The 21,924-nt window shown below is 48.8% G+C and overlaps 1 protein-coding gene across 5 annotated transcripts in view; it reads right to left on the reverse strand.

Annotated features, from left to right (window-relative positions):
- The window catches only part of ANKS6 (ankyrin repeat and sterile alpha motif domain containing 6), a 61,172-nt gene that overhangs the window by 31,403 nt on the left and 7,845 nt on the right, over positions 1–21,924 (reverse strand). For all 5 annotated transcript variants that reach the window (XR_007518661.1, XM_049895862.1, XM_049895860.1 and 2 more), the window contains exons 2-10: positions 19,269–19,762; positions 15,633–15,677; positions 14,340–14,544; positions 12,508–12,614; positions 10,472–10,620; positions 8,935–9,133; positions 8,134–8,183; positions 2,167–2,370; positions 1,042–1,195 (exon numbers count right to left, since the gene is read on the reverse strand). Coding sequence is in view for 4 of the 5 variants with exons in the window: in XM_049895862.1 (XP_049751819.1) it covers positions 1,042–1,195; positions 2,167–2,370; positions 8,134–8,183; positions 8,935–9,133; positions 10,472–10,620; positions 12,508–12,614; positions 14,340–14,544; positions 15,633–15,677; positions 19,269–19,762 (1,607 nt within the window). In the remaining variant the exon portion in view is untranslated. The remainder of the gene's footprint in view (positions 1–1,041; positions 1,196–2,166; positions 2,371–8,133; positions 8,184–8,934; positions 9,134–10,471; positions 10,621–12,507; positions 12,615–14,339; positions 14,545–15,632; positions 15,678–19,268; positions 19,763–21,924) is intronic.

A 21,924-nucleotide genomic window follows, 5' to 3' on the forward strand; every position in this document is an offset into this window, starting at 1 on the left:
GGGAAGGTGGTTAAATAAACCGTGATACCTCATACGAATGGATACCAGTTATTAAAAAGACGCTGTAGATATATGCGTATCAACATGAAAAGGTGTTGCCAATATAGTAACATGTGGAGAAAAAAAGTTACAAAACTTCCTGCACCTCAGTCAGGCATGTGGTTAAGGGAACCAGCTCTGAAGTCAGACTGGGTTCCGGTACTGGCTCTATTACTGAATAGTTGTGTGATCATGGATGAGTTATTCAGCCTTTTCTGAGCCCCGGTTCCCTCACTTGCGAAATGGAGATAACCTTACAGGCTGTTGGGGGACCGAATGAGATCATTTATGGGAAGGTCCTGGCACTGTGCCTGGCATGCACTAAGTGCTCAATGCATTGTTATTCTGCTTCTATAAATATCTATAACATGCATAGAAAGACTTTGCAAAGATACATACCAAAACGTTAACGATAATATCTAGTGGGTGAGATTATATCTTTTGTTTTCTTAAAGTTTTTGTTTCTATAAGAAGTATGCATTCTTCATATAATGGCATAAAGGAGGGGTTCCCTCCCCGCAAAGCTGGCTTAGGTTAACCCTGGACAGTCTCAGGGAGGACGGAGAAGTACATTTTAACCATAAAATATCTGTGGGGAACAATGCAAGTCCTGTCAACTTGCTGTGTGACCCTGGGCAAAGCTCTTGCCCACTCTGAACTTCAGTTCCTTATTTTTCAGTGAAAAGGCTGGATGAGAAGCTAAGCTTTTATCTTCTAGGCTTTTAAACATCATAAAAACACTAGGCATTTCTTTTAAGTTCTTATAAAGTTTTACAAGAAAATAAAGCATTATGGGCTTCATTTCCTCCCCCTGCAAAGAAAATGCATAAAACAACCCCAAGTACTGACCCCACTGAAATATCCCTTAACCACATTAAGGAGAAAGACATATGTATGCGTTAGTTCTGGGATGATCCCCAGGCCAAGCACAGGAGGAGTTCACACCCTCAGCCCCAAGGGATCTTCCCCCTCCCCTGAGTCACCTCTTGCCCTGAAACCTACCTGAGCGGTTATGCAGCTCCCCACCATGTCTGCTAACACCCCCCACCCCACTGGAGCCGCCGGAGGAATGAGGCGAGTGGTTGAAGTTTCCAGAATTGGTGGGAGATGCTGGGCTCCTGGAGAGAGTTGGGAATTTAACGGGCCTGATGGGAGCCTGCAAGAAAAAGGTGGGTGGTACGGTCAGGGTTTGCTGTTCCTTTCTCCAGGCTCAGAGTGCCAGTGCGGAGGGACCCTGGAATTCTGCCGGTCCAACCTCTACTCGCACCACACAGCACATCCTTGCCAGTCGGTGCTCAGCCTACTTGAAGTCACAAAGGGGTGGCGGCTCCCGTCCGTCTGCTGACAGCCCAGCCCTTAGACAGTTCTCCTCAGGCTGAGCTCCTAGGACATCACCATTTCCCCACGGGTCACCCTGCTTTCAGTCTTACCCAGCTCTTTGTCGTTGGTTGTTGCCATCGATTTCAACTCATAGTGGCCCGATAGGACAGAGTAGAACTGCCCCATAGGGTTTCCTAGGCTATAACCTTTACGGAAGAGCTCAGCTGCTAACTAAAAGGTCAGCAGTTCGAATCCAGAAGTTGCTTCTTGGAAACCCCATGGGGCAGTTCTATTCTGTCCTATAGGGTGGCTACGAGCCAGAATCAATTCAATGGCAAAAAGTTTTTTTTGTCTTACTCTTTATGGAAGCAGACTGCCACATCATTCTCCTGCGGAGTGGCTGGTGGGTTCAAACCAATCTTTTGGTTAGCAGCTGAGCGCTTAACCATGGTATCACCCAACTCTTGTGCTGAGAAAACCTGACCATATTGGTCCTTGAAAAACCTCAGAAGGCCCCTGTCACAACCAGGACAAAATCCAGCTCCTTCGGCATTGCCCGAGCCTGCTTCTACGTTGCTGCCCCCACAGGTCCCAAAGCCTGAATGTGCCTCTCCACATCCTTCACGGCCTAGCCCCAAGTCACTGCCTCGTGAAGCCTTTCCCCAGCCCAGTCCCTGGTGCCCAGTGCTCCTGGTCATGCCCCTCTCCAACCCAGCCTCCCTCCACCCTTTGCTTTACTCTCTGCTCCAGTCACACCGGTCTCCTCTGGGTTCCTTGATGCATAAAGCCTGCCAGCCAATGACTTACAGTGTCCGTGTTGCCGCTGCCCATGGTGTGGCCCCTGCTGACTCTGTGGGGCAGCACAGTCTTCGTGGGGTCAGCCTTCCTGTTGTGACATGTCCGGGATCGATCAGAGCTCCACAGCTCAAAACTGGAAGGGGGCAAGAAAGGGGGGATGACTGCCTTCAGCTTGTCGCTTGGGAGTCTGGTGTAGGGGGCTCCATTTCGAAGCTGAAAAAGACAGGCTGTGGATTAGAAAAGCCCCAGGAGGGCTCCAGGGGAAAGACTCCAGGTTGATCCTGCTTCTCAGGGAATGGCACCACCACCCACCCCTCCACCTAGCCAGAAACCACAGCAGTGTCCTCAGCTCTCCTCCCAGCAACCAAGCAGTACTCACACCTGCCTGGCTCCAGCTCCCAGCTGCAGCAGGATCAGGACAGGGACATGGGACTCCGGAGGCTAGGCGGGCATGGAGGAGGGGCACCCGAGCTACAGTAAGAGAGGGCGCTGTGGAGGAGGGCACTGAGCTGAGCCCAGTGACAACAGGCTTGGGCACTCCAGGCAGAGGGTGGAAAGGCCCAAGACAAGGAGCAGGACAAGTTCTGCAGAACCGCCAGGAGATCAGTGTGACCAGAGTTGGGGATTTCAGGAGGAAGGGGCAGGGGATGAGGGGGCTGGAGGCCCAGCTCTCACAGGCCCTGTGAGCTGAGTACACACTCCCTTCTCCATTCCACCACGTCCCCCGCCACGTCAGCCACACCTCCCACTGCTGACATTTCACTGTAATTTAATTTTGCGTTTGAAATGTGATTTGAGGTCAGCATAAAATCTGTACCATGATGACTGCTGATGATCAAGGAAGCACATCCATACAGTCCCCACTAGCTTTAATTAAGAAAAGACCATGAACTTGATGCCAGATGGAGCTTTGCGGGGAAGGGCATCCCACAGCTAAACCCGCCTCGGGAGCCGGGCAGGCAGGCGTCTCAGTGCCCATGGCTATAAAGGCCCACTCAGCTGGGTGCCCGGCCATCCACCATCTGCCATGGGCAGATGGGCAGGCGCACTGGTGACCTCTGTAGGGCACAAGGAGTCAGGACAGGAGAGTGCCAGGGCAGGAAGAGCAGGTATCTGGGTTCCCACCCTAAGCCTGTCCTGCTTTTCTCCAACTCTGTGAACAAGTGCTACCCCTCTATGGACCTCAGCAACTGTACCCAGCATATGGGGGTTAGACTGGAAGATGCCAATTTCACTACCAGGGGTGAGAGTCTAAACCACTGCAACCTTCATAACACCCTTGACCCTAGAGGTCCATGTCTAGATACCTATTCTGAGGAAATAATCAGGCAAGTAGGCAAAGCTGAGGGATAAGGATATTTGTCAGAGCCCTGATAAAAGAACAAAAAACTAGAAAACTTCAAAGTCCAACGGGTCGGGCTTAGATAAAGAGGTAAAGACAAGCCCCCATGACAGAATACTGTATCACGCAGCCAGGAAATGTGACATGGCTAAAGAATGTTTGCTGTTGTTAGCTGCTGTTTAGTCAATTCCGACTCATGGCGACCCCATGTGCAGAGCAGAACTGCTCCATAAGGTTTTCAAGCCTATGACCTTTTGGAAACAGATTGCCAGACCTGTCTTCTGAGGCACCTGTGAGTGGGTTTGAACCACCAATCTTTCGGCTAGTAGTTGAGCACTTAACTGTGCTACCCAGGGACAAAGGATGTTTAATGACATGGAAAACATGGTCATGATAGGTGGCTAAAAAATAAGGTTCAACACAATATGCAGAAAAGAAGAGTATCTATCTCGAAGATTTCTTTGCAAATACCTTTTTCAGCAACATAAATGGCGACTATACACATGGACCTTGCCACATGGGATACACAGGAATCAAATCGACTACATCTGTGGAAAGAGACCATGGAAAAGCTCAATATCATCAGTCAGAACAAGGCCAGGGGTCGACTACAGAAGAGATCATCAATTACTTACATGCAAGTTCAAGTTGAAGCTGAAGAAAATTAGAACAAGTCCATGAGAGCCAAAGTACGACCTTGGTACACCCCAGCTGAATTTAGAGAACATCTCAGAATAGATCCGACGCATTGAACACTAATGATGGAAGACCAGACAAGCTGTGGAATGACACTGAGGACATCACCCATGAAGAAAGCAAGAGGTCATTAAAAAGACAAGAAAGAAAGAAAAGACCAAAATGGATGTCAGAAGAGACTCTGAAACTTGCTCTAGAATGTAGAATTATTAAAACGAAAGGAAGAAATGATGAAGTAAAAGAGTTAAAAAGAAGATTTTAAAGGGTGGCTCGAGAAGACAAAGTAAAATATTGTAATGACATGTGCAAAGACCTCGAGATAGAAAACTATACGGGAAGAATACACTTGGCATTTCTCAAGCTGAAAGAAAAGAAGAAAAATTTCAAGCCTAGAGTTGTAATATTGAAGGATTCTATGGGGAAAATGGAAACCCTGGTGGCGTAGTAGTTAAGTGCTACAGCTGCTAACCAAAGGGTTGGCAGTTCGAATCCACCAGGCGCTCCTTGGAAACTCTATGGGGCAGTTCTACTCTGTCCTATAGGGTCGCTATGAGTCAGAATCAACTCGACAGCACTGGGTTTGGTTTTTTTGGTTTTATGGGGAAAATATCAAACAACGCAGGAAGCAGCAAAAGAAGATAGAAGGAATACAGAGAGTCGCTGTACCAAAAAGAATTCGTTGATGTTCAACCATTTCAGGAGACAGCATATGATTAAGAACCAATGGTACTAAAGGAAGAAGTTCAAGCTGCACTGAAGGTATTGTTGAAAAACAAGGTTTCAGGAATTGATGGAATACAGATGTTTCAACCAACAGATTTGGAGCTGAAGTGCTCACTTGTCTATGTCAAGAAATTTGAAGGACACCTACCTGACTGACTGACTGGAAGAGATCCATATTTGTGCCCATTCCAAAGAAAGATGACCTAACAGAATGAGGAAATTATTGAACAATATCGTTAATATCACACTCAAGTACAATTTTGCTGAAGATCATTCAAAAATGGCTGCAGCAGTACATCAACAGGGAATAGCCAGAAATTCAAGCCTATTCAGAAGAGGATGTGGAACAAGGGGTATCACTGCTGATGTCAAACAGATCCTGGCTGAAAGCAGAGAATACCAGAAAGGGCTACCTGTGCTTTACTGAATATGCAAAGGCATTTGACTGTGTGGGTCATAACAAATTATGACTAACATTGTGAAGAATGGGAATTCCAGAACACTTAATTGTGTTCATGTGGAACCTGTACACAGACCAAGAGGCAGTAGTTCGAACAGAACAAGGGGATACTGCGTGGTTTAAAGTCAGGAAAGGTATGCGTCAGGGTTGTACCCTTTCACCTGCTTATTCAGTTTGTATGCTGAGCAAATAATCTGAGAAGCTAGACTATATGAAGAAGAATGCAGCAACTGGATTGGAGGAAGACTCATCAACAACCTGCGATATGCAGCTAACAAAACCTTGCCTGCTGAAAGTAAAGAGGACTGGAAGCACTTAAAAATGAGGATCAAAGACCATAGCCTTCAGTATGGATTACACATCAACAAAAAACAAAAATCCTCACAAATGGACCAATAAGCAACATCATAATAAATGGAGAAAAGATTGAAGTTGTCAAGGATTTCATTTTACTTGGATCCACAATCAACACCCACAGAAGCAGGAGTAGAGAAATCAAATGACGTATATCATTGGGCAAATCTGCTGCAAAAGACTTCTTTAAAGTGTTAAAAAGCAAAGGCATCACTTTGAGGACTAAAGTGTGCCTGACCCACTGGAAGCAGCAGTCGAGAAATCAAATGACGTGTTACATTGGGCAAATCTACTGAAAAGATTTCTTTGAAGCTTTAAGGTGTGGCTAAGGTGCACCTGACCCAAGCCATGGTGTTTTCAGTTGCATCATATGCATGTAGAAGCTGGACAATGAATAAGGAAGACCAAAGAAGAATTGATGCCTTTTAATTATGGTGTTGGCGAAGAATACTGAATATACTATGGACTACCAGAAGAATGAATAAACCTGTCTTGGAACAAGTACAGCCAGAAAGCTCCTTAGAGACAAAATTAGTGAGATTTCGTCTCACATACTTTGGATATGTTATGAGGAGGGACCGGTCCCTGGAGAAGGACATCATGCTTGGTAAAGTCGAGTGTCCCTTGACTTTACCAGTGAAAAAGAGGAAGACCCTCAATGAGATGGACTGACACTGTGGCTACAATGGGCTCAAGTGTAACAACGATTGTGAGGATGACTCAGGACCAGGCAGTGTTTTGTTCTATTGTACATGGGGTCTCTATGAGTCAGAACGGACTTGATGGCACCTAACAACAACAGCAACATCTCGCAGGTTAAAAGAGTTAGTATATGTAAGGTCCTTTGAATAGTGACTGACAGTAAATGCTGTGTTAGGTGTTTGCTATTATTACCTATAATGTAATATCATGCTTTGCAGATGTTAAAAAACACTTAGGAAAATTACTCAAAAGATATACACAGCAAAATGTCAGTCATGATTATATCTTTCCTGGGCTTTCCAAGATTTCTACAATAGCATTTCTGGCTTTATACTGAACGTTTAATTACTCATTTAATAGCATTATCAAATGTCTGGCAGTACAAGCTCCCACAGTCAGTGTGTAGAGACCCTGATTTACCCCTATTGGTGGTGGGGTGTGGCGGGGCTGATCCTGGTCCACATGCTGAGCACCATGATCCCTAACAATATAGCTGTGATTCTGGTTATCCCTGCCCTGTGACCACCTCTGCTCCTGTCTCCTCTCCAATACTGCCCTCTCCTGGCCAGCTTCCAAAGTAAGGTCTCAGCATTGAAGGGACCAGAGTCTCCATCCACTAGGCTTTCCTTTCAGAGAGGAGGAAAATGAAGCCCAGAGAGGTGAGGTAACATATCCAAGACCACACAGAAAATAAATGAGAGCTTATCCTGGGCCAGGCACTATGCTACGAACTTCCTGGGGATGATTCCATTTAATAACCACAACCACCCCATGAGGGATATTACCCCTAAGTCAGAGATTGCTAACTGTTCCCAGTATCTCTCTCCCATACCTTCCTTAGTAATGCTACCACTGATTTTTAGATGGGCACATGCCACCTAGAGCAAAGGCTTCATTTCCCAGCCTCCTATGCAGTATGACGTGGCCATGTGACTAAGTTCTAGCCCATGAGATGGAAGCAGAAGCCACATGTGGCAGTTTCCGGGTAACTTCCTTAAAAGACAGCTGGTATTTGCCTATGGCTGCCTCTTCTCCCCTCCTCTTTTCTGCTGGCTGGAATGAGGCAGTGATAGCCAGAGCTCCAGCAGCCATCTCGGGCCATAAGACAACCTTGGTAACGGAAGCCATGCATGTCAGGCCAACAAGATAGAAGCAAACATGGTCCCTAACTCCACAAAGCACTGTACCAGTCCCGAACTTCATTTACTTGAGAGAAATTAAGTTTCTCTCTTATTTATGCCACTGCTATTTGGGTGTTTTCTGTTACTCATAGCTGAACCTATTCCCAATAGATCTCCAGTTCACTGATTAGGGAACTGAGGCCTCTCTCAGCCTGGACACATACCCTCCTCTTTGATGCTTCTCCCCGACTCTCCATGACCAAAACGGTGAGTCTTCCTGTCCAATATCACCCAGCAATTACTTCCCTTTCGATCTCTCTGTCCCAGTGCTGCCTTCCCTGAGAACGTGACCAGGGCTTACATCAGCCACTAAGCACCAGCACAGCCTCACAGGCTCCGATTCATCAATGACCCAGCTGTACCCAGCCTCTGTCCACTGTTAAAGTTTCAGATCATCAACCCCAGCTGTGACCACCATCAAGACAGACAAGCGTCCACGTGCCTCCTTGTAAATCAATCTAATGATTGGCTGGAGCACACTGGGGACCTGAAGGGCTTTTAGAAAACCTCACACTCACCATGGTTGTCAATAATGCATCTTCCTTTTCTCCTCTTGTGCTCCCAGGACCTAAGAGACAAATGGAAGTTTTCTGAAATGACCTCCCAAAGTGTCCAGGGCATGAGGATGAGTGACTGGGCCGGCCTTCATCCTGGAAAACCAACTCCCCTGGGTGATTAAATATGTATTAATAATTGATATTCAATATTTTAATAGAAGGAAGGCATTTTAAAGGTATTTCAGAGCATGTTTTCAGCTTTTCCATAAACCACTGCTGCGCTGAGTCAGACACTGGGGCACCCAGCTCAATAATCTGTCTCCAACAACGGTGTCAGAGGAGCCAGTGTGGGTGAGGAGAATCTGACCGACTGCTAGGAGGGATCGCACTGAAGCAACTTCCCAATCAGCATGGGAATCTCCTCAGCACCCTGACAAAAGTCATCCAGTCTGTTGAATACCTCCAGTAATGGGGAGCTCATTATCCCACCTAAGGTAATATATGCTATTTTAAGACACTCTCAGTGCCAGAGACCAATCTCATTTGATAGGTGGTTTTCTCCACCTATCAAAGGCCGGAGAGAGGCAGTGACTGACCTAGCACCCCTCAGCAGGGGGTATGGGACAGGAACCTGGGACTCTTGTACTGGCCAGTGCTTCCCCATCTACCGCACTGACAGTTGTTGAGCCCCTGTCTACGTCTCTTTCTTGTCAGCCCAGCCATTCAGCTCCAGTACCACGAGACTAGGGAAGAGGACAAAGGGCAAAGGATGGGGCTTTGGGACCATTCTGGAAACTCTCCCACACATGCAGCCTTCCTTACCATTGCCTTTGGTGGTGGGGGCCACGTGGGGGAACCCAGAGCGACTACTCTTGTCATGGGGGGCCGCTCTCATAGTAGAGTCCAGCGCCGGCTCAGGATCATCACAGAAGGGGAAAGGCTGGTTGCTGGACAGCCCACGGGGCAGTGTCTGCATCAGCTTCAGCTTCCGGAACCGATTGGACATGCGATTCCACCACGACTGCCGAGGGGACGCAGAGCAGAAGTCACGCTATAGGAAGAGCTGGAGGAGGCACCTGGCTAAGGGGTAGTGATAGACTGCACACATGCTTCTCCTCCCTTCCTGAGCCCACGGCAGGCATGGCCAACAGATCACAGCACCCTTTCCTAATATGCCATGGTTAGCCTCGAAATCCTTCCTGACCAGGTGGCCATTTCCAGTAGACTGGAGGTGGCAGTAAAACCTATTTGCCATTCCTCATCTATTTAATACCCTCACTGCACAGATTGAGAAATGGAGATAGAGACAGGGGCGCCAACTTGCTTGAGGCATGACAGAGGCAGACAGACGGATGCAAAGGCAACTCCAAATGTCTTAACGTCTATCACTGTTTAACCTCCTCCCCCATCCCAGTGATGAAGACGTGAGAAGTGTCACGGGGCCCACACCAAGGCCTGGGTCATCTGCTCCTGCAGCTAGCCCCACCCCACCTGCAGAGGACAGAGGCCAACCCCAGGGTGTCCTACTGACCCCATGACCCTATGACATCTCAGAGGTTAGGGAGGCTGTAAGGGCCTGACCTACAGAGATGGCAGTAAGGATAGGGTGAAGGGATACACGTAAACAATACCAGGAGGAGGGATCCCGAAGCTGGTGTGGGTGACAGGCATGGGAAGAATGCCAAGTGTGCTGGTCAGAGAAGGGTGCTGGTACCCCAGACACAATTGGGTGGTCAGGAGAAAAGGCGTGGTTTTTGTTTTGTTTTTTTCAAGAAAAAGCTAAGTTTGATTTCAGACAAGTAGAGCAGAATGAGGATGACCAGAAGAGCAAACAGAGCACTCAGCTTGCAGTTAGAAAGAACCAACTAGAGGCTGTTCTGGGTTTTCCAGGAAGAAGCTGATGGGGGCCAGTGGACTGCAGGGGACCCTGGAGCAGTGTGATCAGCAAACATTCCTACACACTAAAGCAGAGGCCACCACAGGTCGCCTGGCAGGGGCTTTAAAAAATTAAAGGTGGGAGGAATTTTAATAGGTTCCCTATATTTATAAATTGAGATTTCATATTGGAATCTGGGTTTCTGGTTTCTCTTGAAAAACATGGAAAAGATCTGGCCACATGGACCCACATTCCTGTGAAGCAACCACTGCTGCCAATTTAGATGGTTTCGGTCACCCCAATTTGCACCAGTTCCATCATTCCCTATTGCTCACTCCCAGCTCAAGTTCTCCCCTCCCCCACTGGGACCCTCCCAACCTGAACCAGCCCTGAGTCAACAGGAAGTGGCAGGCACCCCCTAGCCCCCATCTCCTTGGCCCTGGCTCTCCGAACTTCATGCCCTTTAAGATAGGAAAAGCAAACCTTAAGTCCACCCTTGTCATCGGGCAACACTGGGATGTTCCAGGGCTGTCTGGCCTTTGAGTGGGGCAGAGGTGGCTGGTGCGTGGGCCGGCCTTTGTCTTTATTCACCTGCATGCAGACAGATGCCAGCAGTCGAACAAGTTCCGTGTCTATGGACACAAAAGGCAGCATTTTACCTGCAAATATGACTGTCAGGCCATGGGCAGAGGACCCAAGAGAATCCCCATTGACCTTAGAGCTCAGCCCTGCAGCTCCAGGGTTTGTATTCCCATCAGAATGTAAAGATGGTAAGCAACTCTGCATCTGATCTTCAAAAGGTGGCAAAGAGAGACTGGCAGGGCTGTCATCAGCCTGCTTATCCAGAATGAAGACCAGAAGCCCTCTCCCACCGGGAAGGCAGGGGGTGGCACGTCCAAACAGACAGGCTCCACAGCCAGACTGCACAGGTTCTGATTCTGCCGGCGCCACCCGCGGGCTGGGCCATCACAGATCAACCGTGCAGCCTTTCTGTGTGCCTCTGCACAACGGGGATGTCATCAGTACCCCCCCCCACAAAGGTGTCTGAGGGTTAGTGGGGGATTCCTGTAGAGTGCTTAGGAGTACCTGGCACATGGTAAGTGCGTAAGAAAGGTTAGATATTAGGAGTTATTAACAACTCAACTAGGTTAAGAGAAAGCGTCAAAAAACAGTGAGCTTGCAAACTTTTACCTAATGCACAATAAAAAACATATACACATATATATCAGAAAATACTCCAAACCGTGTATCTGAGAGTGTTATTCTCTCAAAAATTGTTTCCTTTTTCCCCCTCCAAGTGTTCAATAATGAGTGTGTGCTTCTTTGATAAATCAGGAGCGTAAACTTCACTTAAAAACCCACTAGGGAAAAAAAACCCACTACGGGTAGAATGTTTTATTGGGAAAGGCAGTAGGAAGCTGGAAGTTAGGAGACGGGATATATTGAAAGAGACGAGTCCCTCAGAAAAAAACGTGTGTGCAATCCAGCCAGGCTTGCTGGAGGACTCTAATTCCGAAAATGTCAACTCCTGGCATATGAAAAGGGTCCCGGGTGAGGCCAATGAGGTACTGGACATGGGGCAGAGGACCCCCAGCTCTTTAGCTGGTGTCCTTGGTCAAACCATTCCCCCCAATTTCGGCTGCCTCATCTCTACAAGATAATATGACGTTCCTCTTCCCCTCATAAATTTCGATAGGATCAAATGGAACCAAGAGTATACCTGTGACGGGGAAGGGGCCTGTGGCAGGTGAGGGGCATGAGGCGCCTGCCACTCCCTTAGCTACGAGTGGCAATGGAGCACCGGGAGGAACCTCACTTGGGACTGGGAGTTAAAACTCCTCCCCGACAGCTAGCAGGGTGGGATACCCGCACAGGATTCAAAGCCTGTTGGTCAGAGGGCCTCTCAGCTTCTCCTCTCTCTGGGCTAAAACTCCAAGGTAACAGGAGAGATGACACAGCAGAGAGACCCTGCCCCTTGGGCTGGCTAATCAGAAGCCCCAGGTTCCAGGAGCAGGCTTGTCACAGTAGGTAAGGGTCAAAGGCGAGCAGCAGGGGCCAGTCAGAGACTAAGAGAGGTGAGGCCAATAAGGGTGATGATCTTCCAGCCTCTACCTGCACAATTAAGCCGAGGGTGTCATCCATCCATCTCTGCTTCTGCTGGCCGAAGGGGCCTTTAAGCCCCTGCTGAGGCACTCTCAGACATTGGTTACAAAGCACAGACATCATTCGAGCAGATTAGTGTGCACTGCAAACAGACACATGCCTCTTCAGCCTCCTTGGAGACACCTAGAAGGCTGGTGCCAAAATAAGCCTTAGTGATGCCCAGGCTAAGCCCAACACTGCACTGGGGAGGGAAGTGACTTGCCCAAGGCCACATGGTAAGCTCTTGGGACTTGAACTGGCTTTCTCCCCTGAATAAGCAAGTGCTTCAAACATGGTTAACAGAGGCAGAAGGTATCTGGAGTCGCAGCCAGAGAAAGGCTGGGTGGAATTACAACAGTTTTCCTGAGATAACCCACCAGGATCATTCAGCAGCATCACTAGGTCAAAGGCTGTGTATCCATTCTTTGCACGAAGAGTGACATCAGCACCTTGGTTTAGCAGATATTTGACAATTTCTTTATTCCTGGGGAAGACAGAAAAAGCTAGAGTTATACCCACTGACAGGAAAAATACGGCCTTGCCCCTGGGCAGTAAGACTGACAGCGTTAACTACAGCTCTGAGTCTCTGAGCATTTAAGAAGGGTATGAAAATTGCGAACACTGTCATTCCCTACCACTTAGGCAGGTCAGACGCAAATGTCAGTTAAACCAAAGCCTAAATGTTCCTTCCATGGCTATAAGGAAAACCAAAGGCTCTGCCCCCAAATCACTGGGCCTTGACAACCACACGCAGGCCCCACCTCCTACCCCATTCAGGACCCTCCATCATGGAAGCCTCGTACAGTCCAAGATTTTGGAAGTTTGAGGCTCGCCAGATGAGAAAAACAACTGCTTTCAAATGATGCAGGGCCATGATATAATCAACTTGAAGCAGAGTGTTATGGATTGAATTGTGTCTCCCAAAAATATGTGTTGAATTCCTGGCCTTTGTACCTGTGGATGTGGTCCCGTTTGGAAACAGGGGTTTTCTTGTGTTATGTTAATGAAGTCCTATCAGTATAGGGTGGGTTCTAAACCTAATCACTTCTGAGTTATAAAAAGACCAGAATGGACAAACAGACACATACACACAGGGAGAAGACGGACCATGTGAGGACCATCTACAAGCAAAGACATGCCAAGAATTGCTGGCAGACACCAGAAACTAGGACAGAGACTCACAGAAGGAACTGACACGGCAGAGATCCTGATTTGGACTTTCAGCCTCCAGAACTGTGAGAAAATAAATTCCTGTCCTTTAAAGCCACCCACTTGCTGTATTTCTGTTACAGGAGCACTAGGAAACTAAGAAATGGGGAAAAGAAAGAGCCCTGAATTTGAAGTCGAGCTACTTAGTGGCTAGGAGACTGTGTGCGGATCTCTTACACTGCCTGAGCCCCAGCCCAAGGACATCTCCAGTACAGAATGGGCCCTACCCTGCTGGGATAATCAGATGAGAAAGGATTCCAAAGTACTAAATGCCAGAGCCTACTCAAAGGGAGGAGGAGGCCTGGTGTCACCGTGGTTAAGCACTCAGCTGCTGACCTAAGGACAGGGTTACCACGATCCTCGCCATCAAGTCTCCAAGAAGCCAATGGTATGAATGCCCAATGGTTCATTTCATATAAAACCCAAAAAAAACCAAACTCACTGCCATCGAAGCGATCCCGACTCATAGCGACCCTACAGGACAGGGCAGAACCGCCCCACAGGGTTTCCAAGGCTGCAAATCTTTACAGAAGCAGAAGCAGACTACCACATCTTTTTCCCACGGAACAGCTGGTGGGTTTCAGTTAGGAGCCGAGCATTTTCACCACTGTGCCACCAGGGCTCCTTCATTTCATATGGGGCAGCCTGAGAAGGCTACTATATCTCAGTGTGAAAACTCCAAATGAATCAATCACTATTCAACCGACGTCAATCTACAGAAACTTACCTGTCTGCTTACGACACTCCTGTGCATGGTTTTAGTGGCCACTGGTCAGGTTCTGCAGCAGGGTGATAGGAAATCCAAACACGGAGAGTAGACATGCAGGATACAAGGAGCCTGCACTGCTTTCATCTTTTTTGCATGCCTCAGCGGCTTCACTGCCCTGGAGTTTACCTGCGGCATCTCAAGCTCTGAACCCCAGCAGAGTGCTGGTATGGCCCTATCTCAGGCTGAGCATCCCTGCAGCCTCCCGCTGTGGGAGAGGTGTGAGGCACTTACCCATGGTAGGTAGCCTGCATGAGGGCGGTCCAGCCATGCGCACTATCCTGCTTGTCCACGTCAGCGTGCCTCTCCACCAGCAACTGCACCAGAGGCAGCTGCCCCATGACGGCTGCCAGCATGAGAGGGGTCGCCCCGTCCCCGTTGACCATGTTCACGTGATTGGGGTCTTCGTCAGCAATCTCCTTGACCAACTGGAAGTTTCCTGCAAACACAGGCAGGAATCCTGGTGATCCACTGGCCTGGCATCGCTGACTTTATTCCTTTGGTTCACGTACCAAACGATTCCTGAGCCTGCCCCTGTGCTGGGCTGCTGGGCATCGCGGGGGCTACGAAGATGACTCAGAAATAGTTCCCGTGCTTAAATCCCCCAGTCTACGAAGGGCAGAGACAAGGACATGAATGTTGTCTTGGTTAGTTGCCCTTGAGTCGATTCTGACTCATGGTCTCACCCCATGAATGCAGAGAACTTGCTCCATAGGGTTTTCAAGGCTGTGACCTTTTAGAAGCATATCGCCATGCCTGTCTTCCAAGGTGTGTCTGGGTAGGTTGGAACCACCAACCTCTAAGCCAGAAGTTGAATGGTTAACCATTTGTGCCACCTAGGGACTCCAGTACACAAATAAACCAAAAAAAGCCCAAACCCACTGCCATCAAGTTGATTCCAACTCATGGCGACCCTATATGACAGAGTAGAACCGCCCTGTAGAGTTTCCAAGGAGTGCCTGGTGGATTCGAACTGCTGACCTTTTGGTTAGCAGCCATAGCACTCAACCACTATGCCACCAGGGTTTCCAAATAGCTTTACTAAAAGACAGAAGTGTTGGTGTCTTAAGGGAACAGATAAAGAAGGTAGATGAAGGGCAATGTGCATGCAGGACAGCTCAAGACTTGCTGGGGTTGGGAATGAGGGAGAGCTTCCTGGAGGCAGGGGCTACATCAGGAGAGTAAATTTTAGACTAAATAGCCCTTCATCATTCAGAGATTGGAGTGTGTGGGGGGATGGGCTGTGAGGCATTTTGGGGGTAGGGAAAAGCCAGGGTACAGTCACAAGGCTTGGCTGGAGAGGTGGAAGGGCTGGGGAGGGAGGTCTAGAAACTGCATGCAAGCATCATAAACGCCACCCTCCTGAGTCTGAGCCTCTCTAGGTGAAACTGTAGATTTAGGGAACAACAAAATGCCAGCTTCTTCCTCAAATCCTCTGGGTGGCCTTGAAAAGGACTGCAAATATGAGGCTGGAAGAATGTGGCGCTGTATTCTTAAATACCCAAAAAGATTTTCTAAAGCACTTACCCATTTTCAATGCATGGAAAATATCAGGTCGTCTTTTCTCTTCATCTGGGTAAACAAAGATTTGAAAAGTTAACCACGGAAAGGTTTAATATAACAGAAAATTCACAAGGGTGTAACAACACAACCTCGCTTTAAAAATGTTCTACTTCTTAGAAGGAATTTAATAATCAAGAGATCTGTACAACAGGGAATCTAGCAGCCCTCCTAGAGGGGTTATCACCAAGGAATGTCTGAAAATGCTTTAGAGACAGCTCTTGGGAGGTCATTTGACCAAAAACACATGAATGAGAGCAGACTACTGCTCTGGCCCATACTGATACCAAAAAAAAAAAAAAACCCAAAAACCAGGTCTGCTGCCGTCGAGTTGCTTCTAACTCATAGCGACCCCATAGGACAGAGTAGAATTGTCCCACAGAGTTTCCAAGAAGCAGCTGGTGGATTCGAACAGCCAACCTCTTGGTTAGCAGCCAAGCTCTTAACCACTGTGCCACCAGGGCTCCCATACTGACACAGCAATCATATTTTAGGCATTCTGAACTTTGCGATTTCCTTTCTCACATATAACAGAACATTATGGGGTCTTGGAAGATCCTGGATTCCCATGAAATTTTAAAAGAGAAAGGATGGTTCTTGTCTTCTATAACCTAAATACAAACCATGAGATAATTCCACAAACAGAGGACTCCTGAGACATGGGCAGCTGAGCTCAAAGCAAGGTCACAGACTCACCCCAAGAGTCAGTGTTAATTTTTACTTTCCTTTCCAAATATGCAGCCATCTGAATATGATTCTGGAAGTCACCCCTGCCCCACATCCGCAGACAGCTCCAGAAGGCAGCTGCCCACCTGGACACCTTCACACTGGCCCCTGCAGTCCAGTTCCTTGGCTGGGGCCCAGACCCCTATGCCTCCCCTACTGCTGGGCCTTGCTCTTCCCTCCCCCTACTAATCCCTCCCCACCAGTTCATCTGACCCCCTCCTCCAAGTCTGGGCCAGTGGGTCCCCTGCCCTGTCAGAAAGCAGACACCCCTGTGCTCAGTTACCACACGGGCTGAATGCAGGATGACCAGCAGCCTCTGGCTAATCCCAGGGATGGGGCAGCAGCAAGGTGAAACTCGCGGCTCTGGGCTGAACCTCTGGTCCAGATCAGTCCCTCGGGCAGCTGGGAAAAGTGGTAGTGCAACACAAGGCACTGGGTCTCAGCTGGCCTATCTGAATTTGAGTCCGCATTTCCAGAGTGAGCTCGGCCTTCTCATCCTTAACACGGGACAGCTACTTCATGCAGCTGTTGCGGGGATCAGATGATGATAGATGGGAAGATGCTTCAGAAATCGTAAGGGCCTATTCAAAGAGCACAGAGTCTCTGGTTAGCGCAAACGGTTCATGTACTCAGCTGCTAATTGCAAGGCTGGAGGTTTGAGTCCACCAGAAGCACCTTGGAAGAAAGGCCTGACAATATACTTCTGAAAAAAAATCAGCCGTTGAAAACCCTGTAGAGCACAACTCTACTCTGACACACATGGGGTTGCCATGAGTCAGAGACGACTCTGTGGCAGCTGGTGTTGGTGTTCACAGAGCAATTACTATCTGTACTAGTTACTGGAGACCCTGCTGGAGTAGTGGTTAAGAGCTCCAGCTGCTGGCCAAAAGGTCGGCAGCTTGAACCCACCAAGTACCCCCTGGAAACTCTATGGGGCAGTTCTACTCTGTCCTACAGGGTCGCCATGAGTCGGAATGGACTCGACAGCAACAGGCTTCGTTTGGGTTTTGGTACTAGTTACCAGCAGCCACCCCCACCCCCGCCGCCGCCACCCCAAAACGGTAACTCCTTAGCTCCAGTTACCCTTCACAGGAAGCACATACGTGGGCACAGAACCAAGCGTCTGATCTGCCTGTGAGATACTGTAAAGAAACAATTCTGCATCTTTGTTTTAAAAATGTCACGTTCCTTTAAAAGTCAAATTTGCTGTGGGCTGGGCCGTCTGATGCCAAGACGCTCTGATGGAAAAGAGTGTCACCTGGCTTAGTTCTGCTGCTAAGCAACCATTGGGTGCCAATTAATCACTGACAGAGGCTGGCCTGACCCCAGGAGCCTGGGACCTCCTGTGCCCCTGATGACAAGTGACCTTGGGTTGGTCCCTTCCTCACTCCGGGTGGAGGAACGGACTCCTCAGCAACTGGCTTGGTTTTCTTTTTTGGATTTTCTCAGGCACCACTCTGCTGCTACATGCCTGCACTGGGCTGAAGGGCCTCATACTCCAGAGGTTAATTTATTTTCTGCTCACATCACCCCACAGCAGTTAGTCGCCAGGAGCCCCATTTTACAGATGGGGCAGCAAGCTCACAGAGCCCCTGACAAGGGCGGGGGCTGTGAGGAGTCATGGCCAGGGGCTCTTCCCACAGGACCCCTTGCCTTCTAAGTCGTGTATGACCTTGGGCAAGCCTCATCCCCTCTCTGGGCCTCAGTTTCCCAGTCTGTGCGAGGTAAGAAGTCTCTTGGCTTCAAGCAGGTTTACCTAAACTTCATTTCTTATTTCTTTCTGTTTGGGTGTCCTTTTTATTTTTGCCATCTCTCCGTCATTACGGGCTTTCTACTTGTGTTTATTTCAGAGCCTCTCTGATTAGATAACACATTCGTAATGAGCATTTACATTGTTTGCAGTATCTCTGATTGATGCGATGAACATATATTCTTCAAATAGTACTGAATGTCTCAACACTTGGAGACCTTTCTAGATAGTCTGTCTGAAGACTTCCTTCAAATTTTTACCCTTCGGCCCAAAACGCTTATACACTGGCTATACACTGCAGCCCACTGCTATGGCCTGGGCTGTCTCAGTCCTGTCACTAAGTCAGCTCCATTGCAGATACAGGGACAGAGGCTGTGTGCACCACGCAGCATTCCATGGTCCTTCTGCACACGAAGAACGAGAGGTTTGGATAAGAAGGGCGTCCTGTGGCAGGTTTGCTAAAGACTATTAAGACAATCCTCTAAATGACAGAAAGATGGCAAAAAGTATAAAGAAACAGGACATGCTAACAGGTGTTTAAAAAAACTCAAAAGGGGGCTGAATTTGATGCGTATCTGGGAACTGATCACTGGCAGATGAGTTGAGGCACCTTGGCCTAGAGCAGGGGTTGGCAATCTACTGTCCGTGGGCCACATCTGCCCCACCGCCTGTTTGTGGAATTGGCCTTACTGGAGCAGAGCCCACCGATTCTTTTACGTGTTGTCCACAGCTGCTTTTGCTCTAACGGAGTGGAATGGTTGCCACAGAGACTGTATGGCCCACGAAGCCTAAAATATTTACTATCTAGCCCTTTACAGAAAAATTTTGCTGACCCCTATTCTAGAGGGATACCTGAATGACTAGCATCAAAACCATCCAATTAGGGTTAAGGGGCCTTATTATTGTAGGTTCCTAAGCTCTTCCCCAGAGCTACCAAATAGACTCCCTGGAGGGTGGGCCAGAAACTGCATTCAACAAGCACCCCAACTGATTCTAATGCACACCGCATTTTAAGACCCACAGGTCTGCAGGGCTGCACCCTGATTTCTGTGGGTCCTTCCAGCTTTAACCATTTATACACAATTTGGGGGCAAAGCCATGTGGGAGGAGCACATGGGCAGCCTGACCTGTCTTGGGCCTGACGGTAGTCAGTGGGTCCAGATAGTCTGCAAGGTCCCTGTGTTTGCGGTCCAGTGCAATCTCGAAGGCAGTCTTCTCCAGCACGCTGAGGTGGTCCAGGTTGGCCCCTTTCTCCACGAGCTGCTGGACCACGCTAAGCTTCCCACCAAGCGCCGCCAGCATCAGTGGGCTCCAGCCCACAGTCCGGGCCACACGGTTGGGGTCTGCCCCCCACTCCATCAGCAGACGCACCACGGCCTCGTGCCCATGCTGGATGGCAGCCATCAGGGCTGTGATGTCCAACAGCTCATCCCTGCTGCCCCCTGTCCTCAGCTGCTCACCAGAGGGGTCCACAAAGGCACCAGCTTCCAGGAGCAGCTTCACCACGCCCAGGTGGCCACCCCGAGAAGCCACCGTGAGCACGCTGGCCCCCAATCGGTTCTGGGCATTAACGTCGGCCCCATGATCCAAGAGGAGGTGTGCCACGCTCACGTGCCCAAACCTACCAGAGAGATGGAGAATGAGTGTCACTGACACGTAATCAGCATGTAACTCGTTTGTTGTTAATTACTAACAGCTGCTTATAATAAACGGTTTTATTTTGGTGTCAGCCACAGTGCTAGACACCTCCTATGCACAATCTCAAAGAGGAGCAACTTCCCTGCCTGGGGTGACTCCAGCTCGGCCATCCACTAGCTGCGTGACCTTGAAAAAGAACTTTAGCTTCTTCATGCCTTCATTTCCCCATCTGTGAAATGGGGATATACCTATGCCTACCTCAATGGTTGTTGAGGATTAAACAACAACAAATTTGTATATACATACATATTTTTTTTATATATATACACACACATATACTGCTGTGAAGTCTACTCCTACTCATAACACCCCTAACTGACAGAGTAGAACTGTCCCACATGGTTTCTAAGGCTGTAAATCTTTCTCAAAGCACACTGCCACATTAAAAAAAAACAAACCTGTCGTCAATTTCGACTCATGCCGACCCTATAGCACAGCGTAGAACTGCCCCATTCAGTTTCCATAGAGCGACCCTACATATATACAATGTATGATTCCAACTCAGAGTGACCCCACAGGACAGAGCAGAACTGCCCCATAGAGTTTCTAAGGAGTGCCTGGTAGATATCAACTGCCAACCTTTTGGTAAGCATCCGTAGCATTTAACCACTATCCACCAAGGTTTCTATATGTGTACATATATATACATACATACATATAGACCTCCTCCACCTAGAACAGTGTTTGGCCAAAGAAACACCATATAAATGTTAGCTGATATAATTGTTGCTCTTTTTTTAAGTTAAGCAACAAGCCCAAAGTCATCCAGATAGTAAGGGGTGGTGTCAGAATCAGAACCCAAGTCTGTCTGAATCCCATTACCCTCTGTTCGTACCTCTACCCTGCCTCCCAAATCTCACAGCATTCATTTTATTCTCCTTTATAACCCTGAAATCTTGTCTCTCTGCCTGTTTTGATTTCCCCACAGGCAGGGCCCATGTCTGATTCATTCCTACCCTCCCTAAGCACACACACACAGAAGGTTCTTCGCAATGAGACACCAGACCCTGTGCCAGGAAGTATGGCGTGGCCATGGTCAGCAAAGATGGGGTGGGCACCTCTCATGCCGCGTCCTGCTGCCACCCACTGGCAGGAATGCTCACTGCAGGCAGCTGAGACCTGGTCAGGCCTTCCTCAATGAAACTTGAGCGCAGGCCTCGCTGAGACTCTGGGGAGACAGACATGTGTTCCCCAATGCTCTAATACCAGGAAGAAAGCAGATGCCTCTTCCCAGCAAAAACTCTTCCATCTTTCACTGTCCCCTGAGGCTGGCCTCCTCCAGATCAGAGAAAAGTTTTGCCTTGCAGCATTTCTGATGGGACACACTTCCTGGGCTCAGAGCTGTGTGCCGGGGCTGGAGGCGGCCTTGGACACCACCTGTGCTAGGTTTTACATGTCTCTGCATCGTGAGACAGCTTTCTGAGGTTTTTGTTGCCCACCCCTCCTTCTTGGAAGCGGGTTTTGTACCTCATCTAACCCAGGGTCTCCCTCCTCCCTGTGTAGGCAGAGGCTGAACTCTGCTCCGAGGCGCTGGTTGAACTTACAAATACCTCCTGAGATGTGAACCTTAACAGCACAGGGCCACCTTGGCCCATGGAGGGGGAACCTGGTGAACTAGCTCCCCAGCTGCAGATGGGAGCTGGGCCCCCCCACCTTCTCCCAAAGCAAGGCAGTTCAAATCAAACTGAAATAAACTCTATTGCAGGAAGTGCAGCCCTAACTTGCCTCCAGTCTAGTCCCTTCCTGCCTGACCTCCATGCAGCCCTAGACAATATTCCTAAACCCTGAGTCTGACAGTCACTCCCAGCTCTCCGGCTGAAGGAGGCCTGCCTACTTTGCCAAGCTCATTCCTCTGAAACTCCCACACATACTCTCTTGCCTCACGCACCTGTACTCACCTCATACATCGCTCCCTCCCTCCTTCCCTCCACCCAGAGCATGCTCCTGTCTTATCTACTCAGCACACTCTTTATCCTGCTTCAGGGTTTGGCTCGGGTGTCATCTCCTCTGAACAGCTTCCCACCCCCTTCCAGGCTAGGTAAGGCACCCCTCTTCTGAGCACCCACAATTCCACGTCCTCACGTC

This window comes from Elephas maximus, chromosome 9 (genome assembly GCF_024166365.1).
Source record: "Elephas maximus indicus isolate mEleMax1 chromosome 9, mEleMax1 primary haplotype, whole genome shotgun sequence".
Lineage (NCBI taxonomy): Eukaryota > Metazoa > Chordata > Mammalia > Proboscidea > Elephantidae > Elephas > Elephas maximus.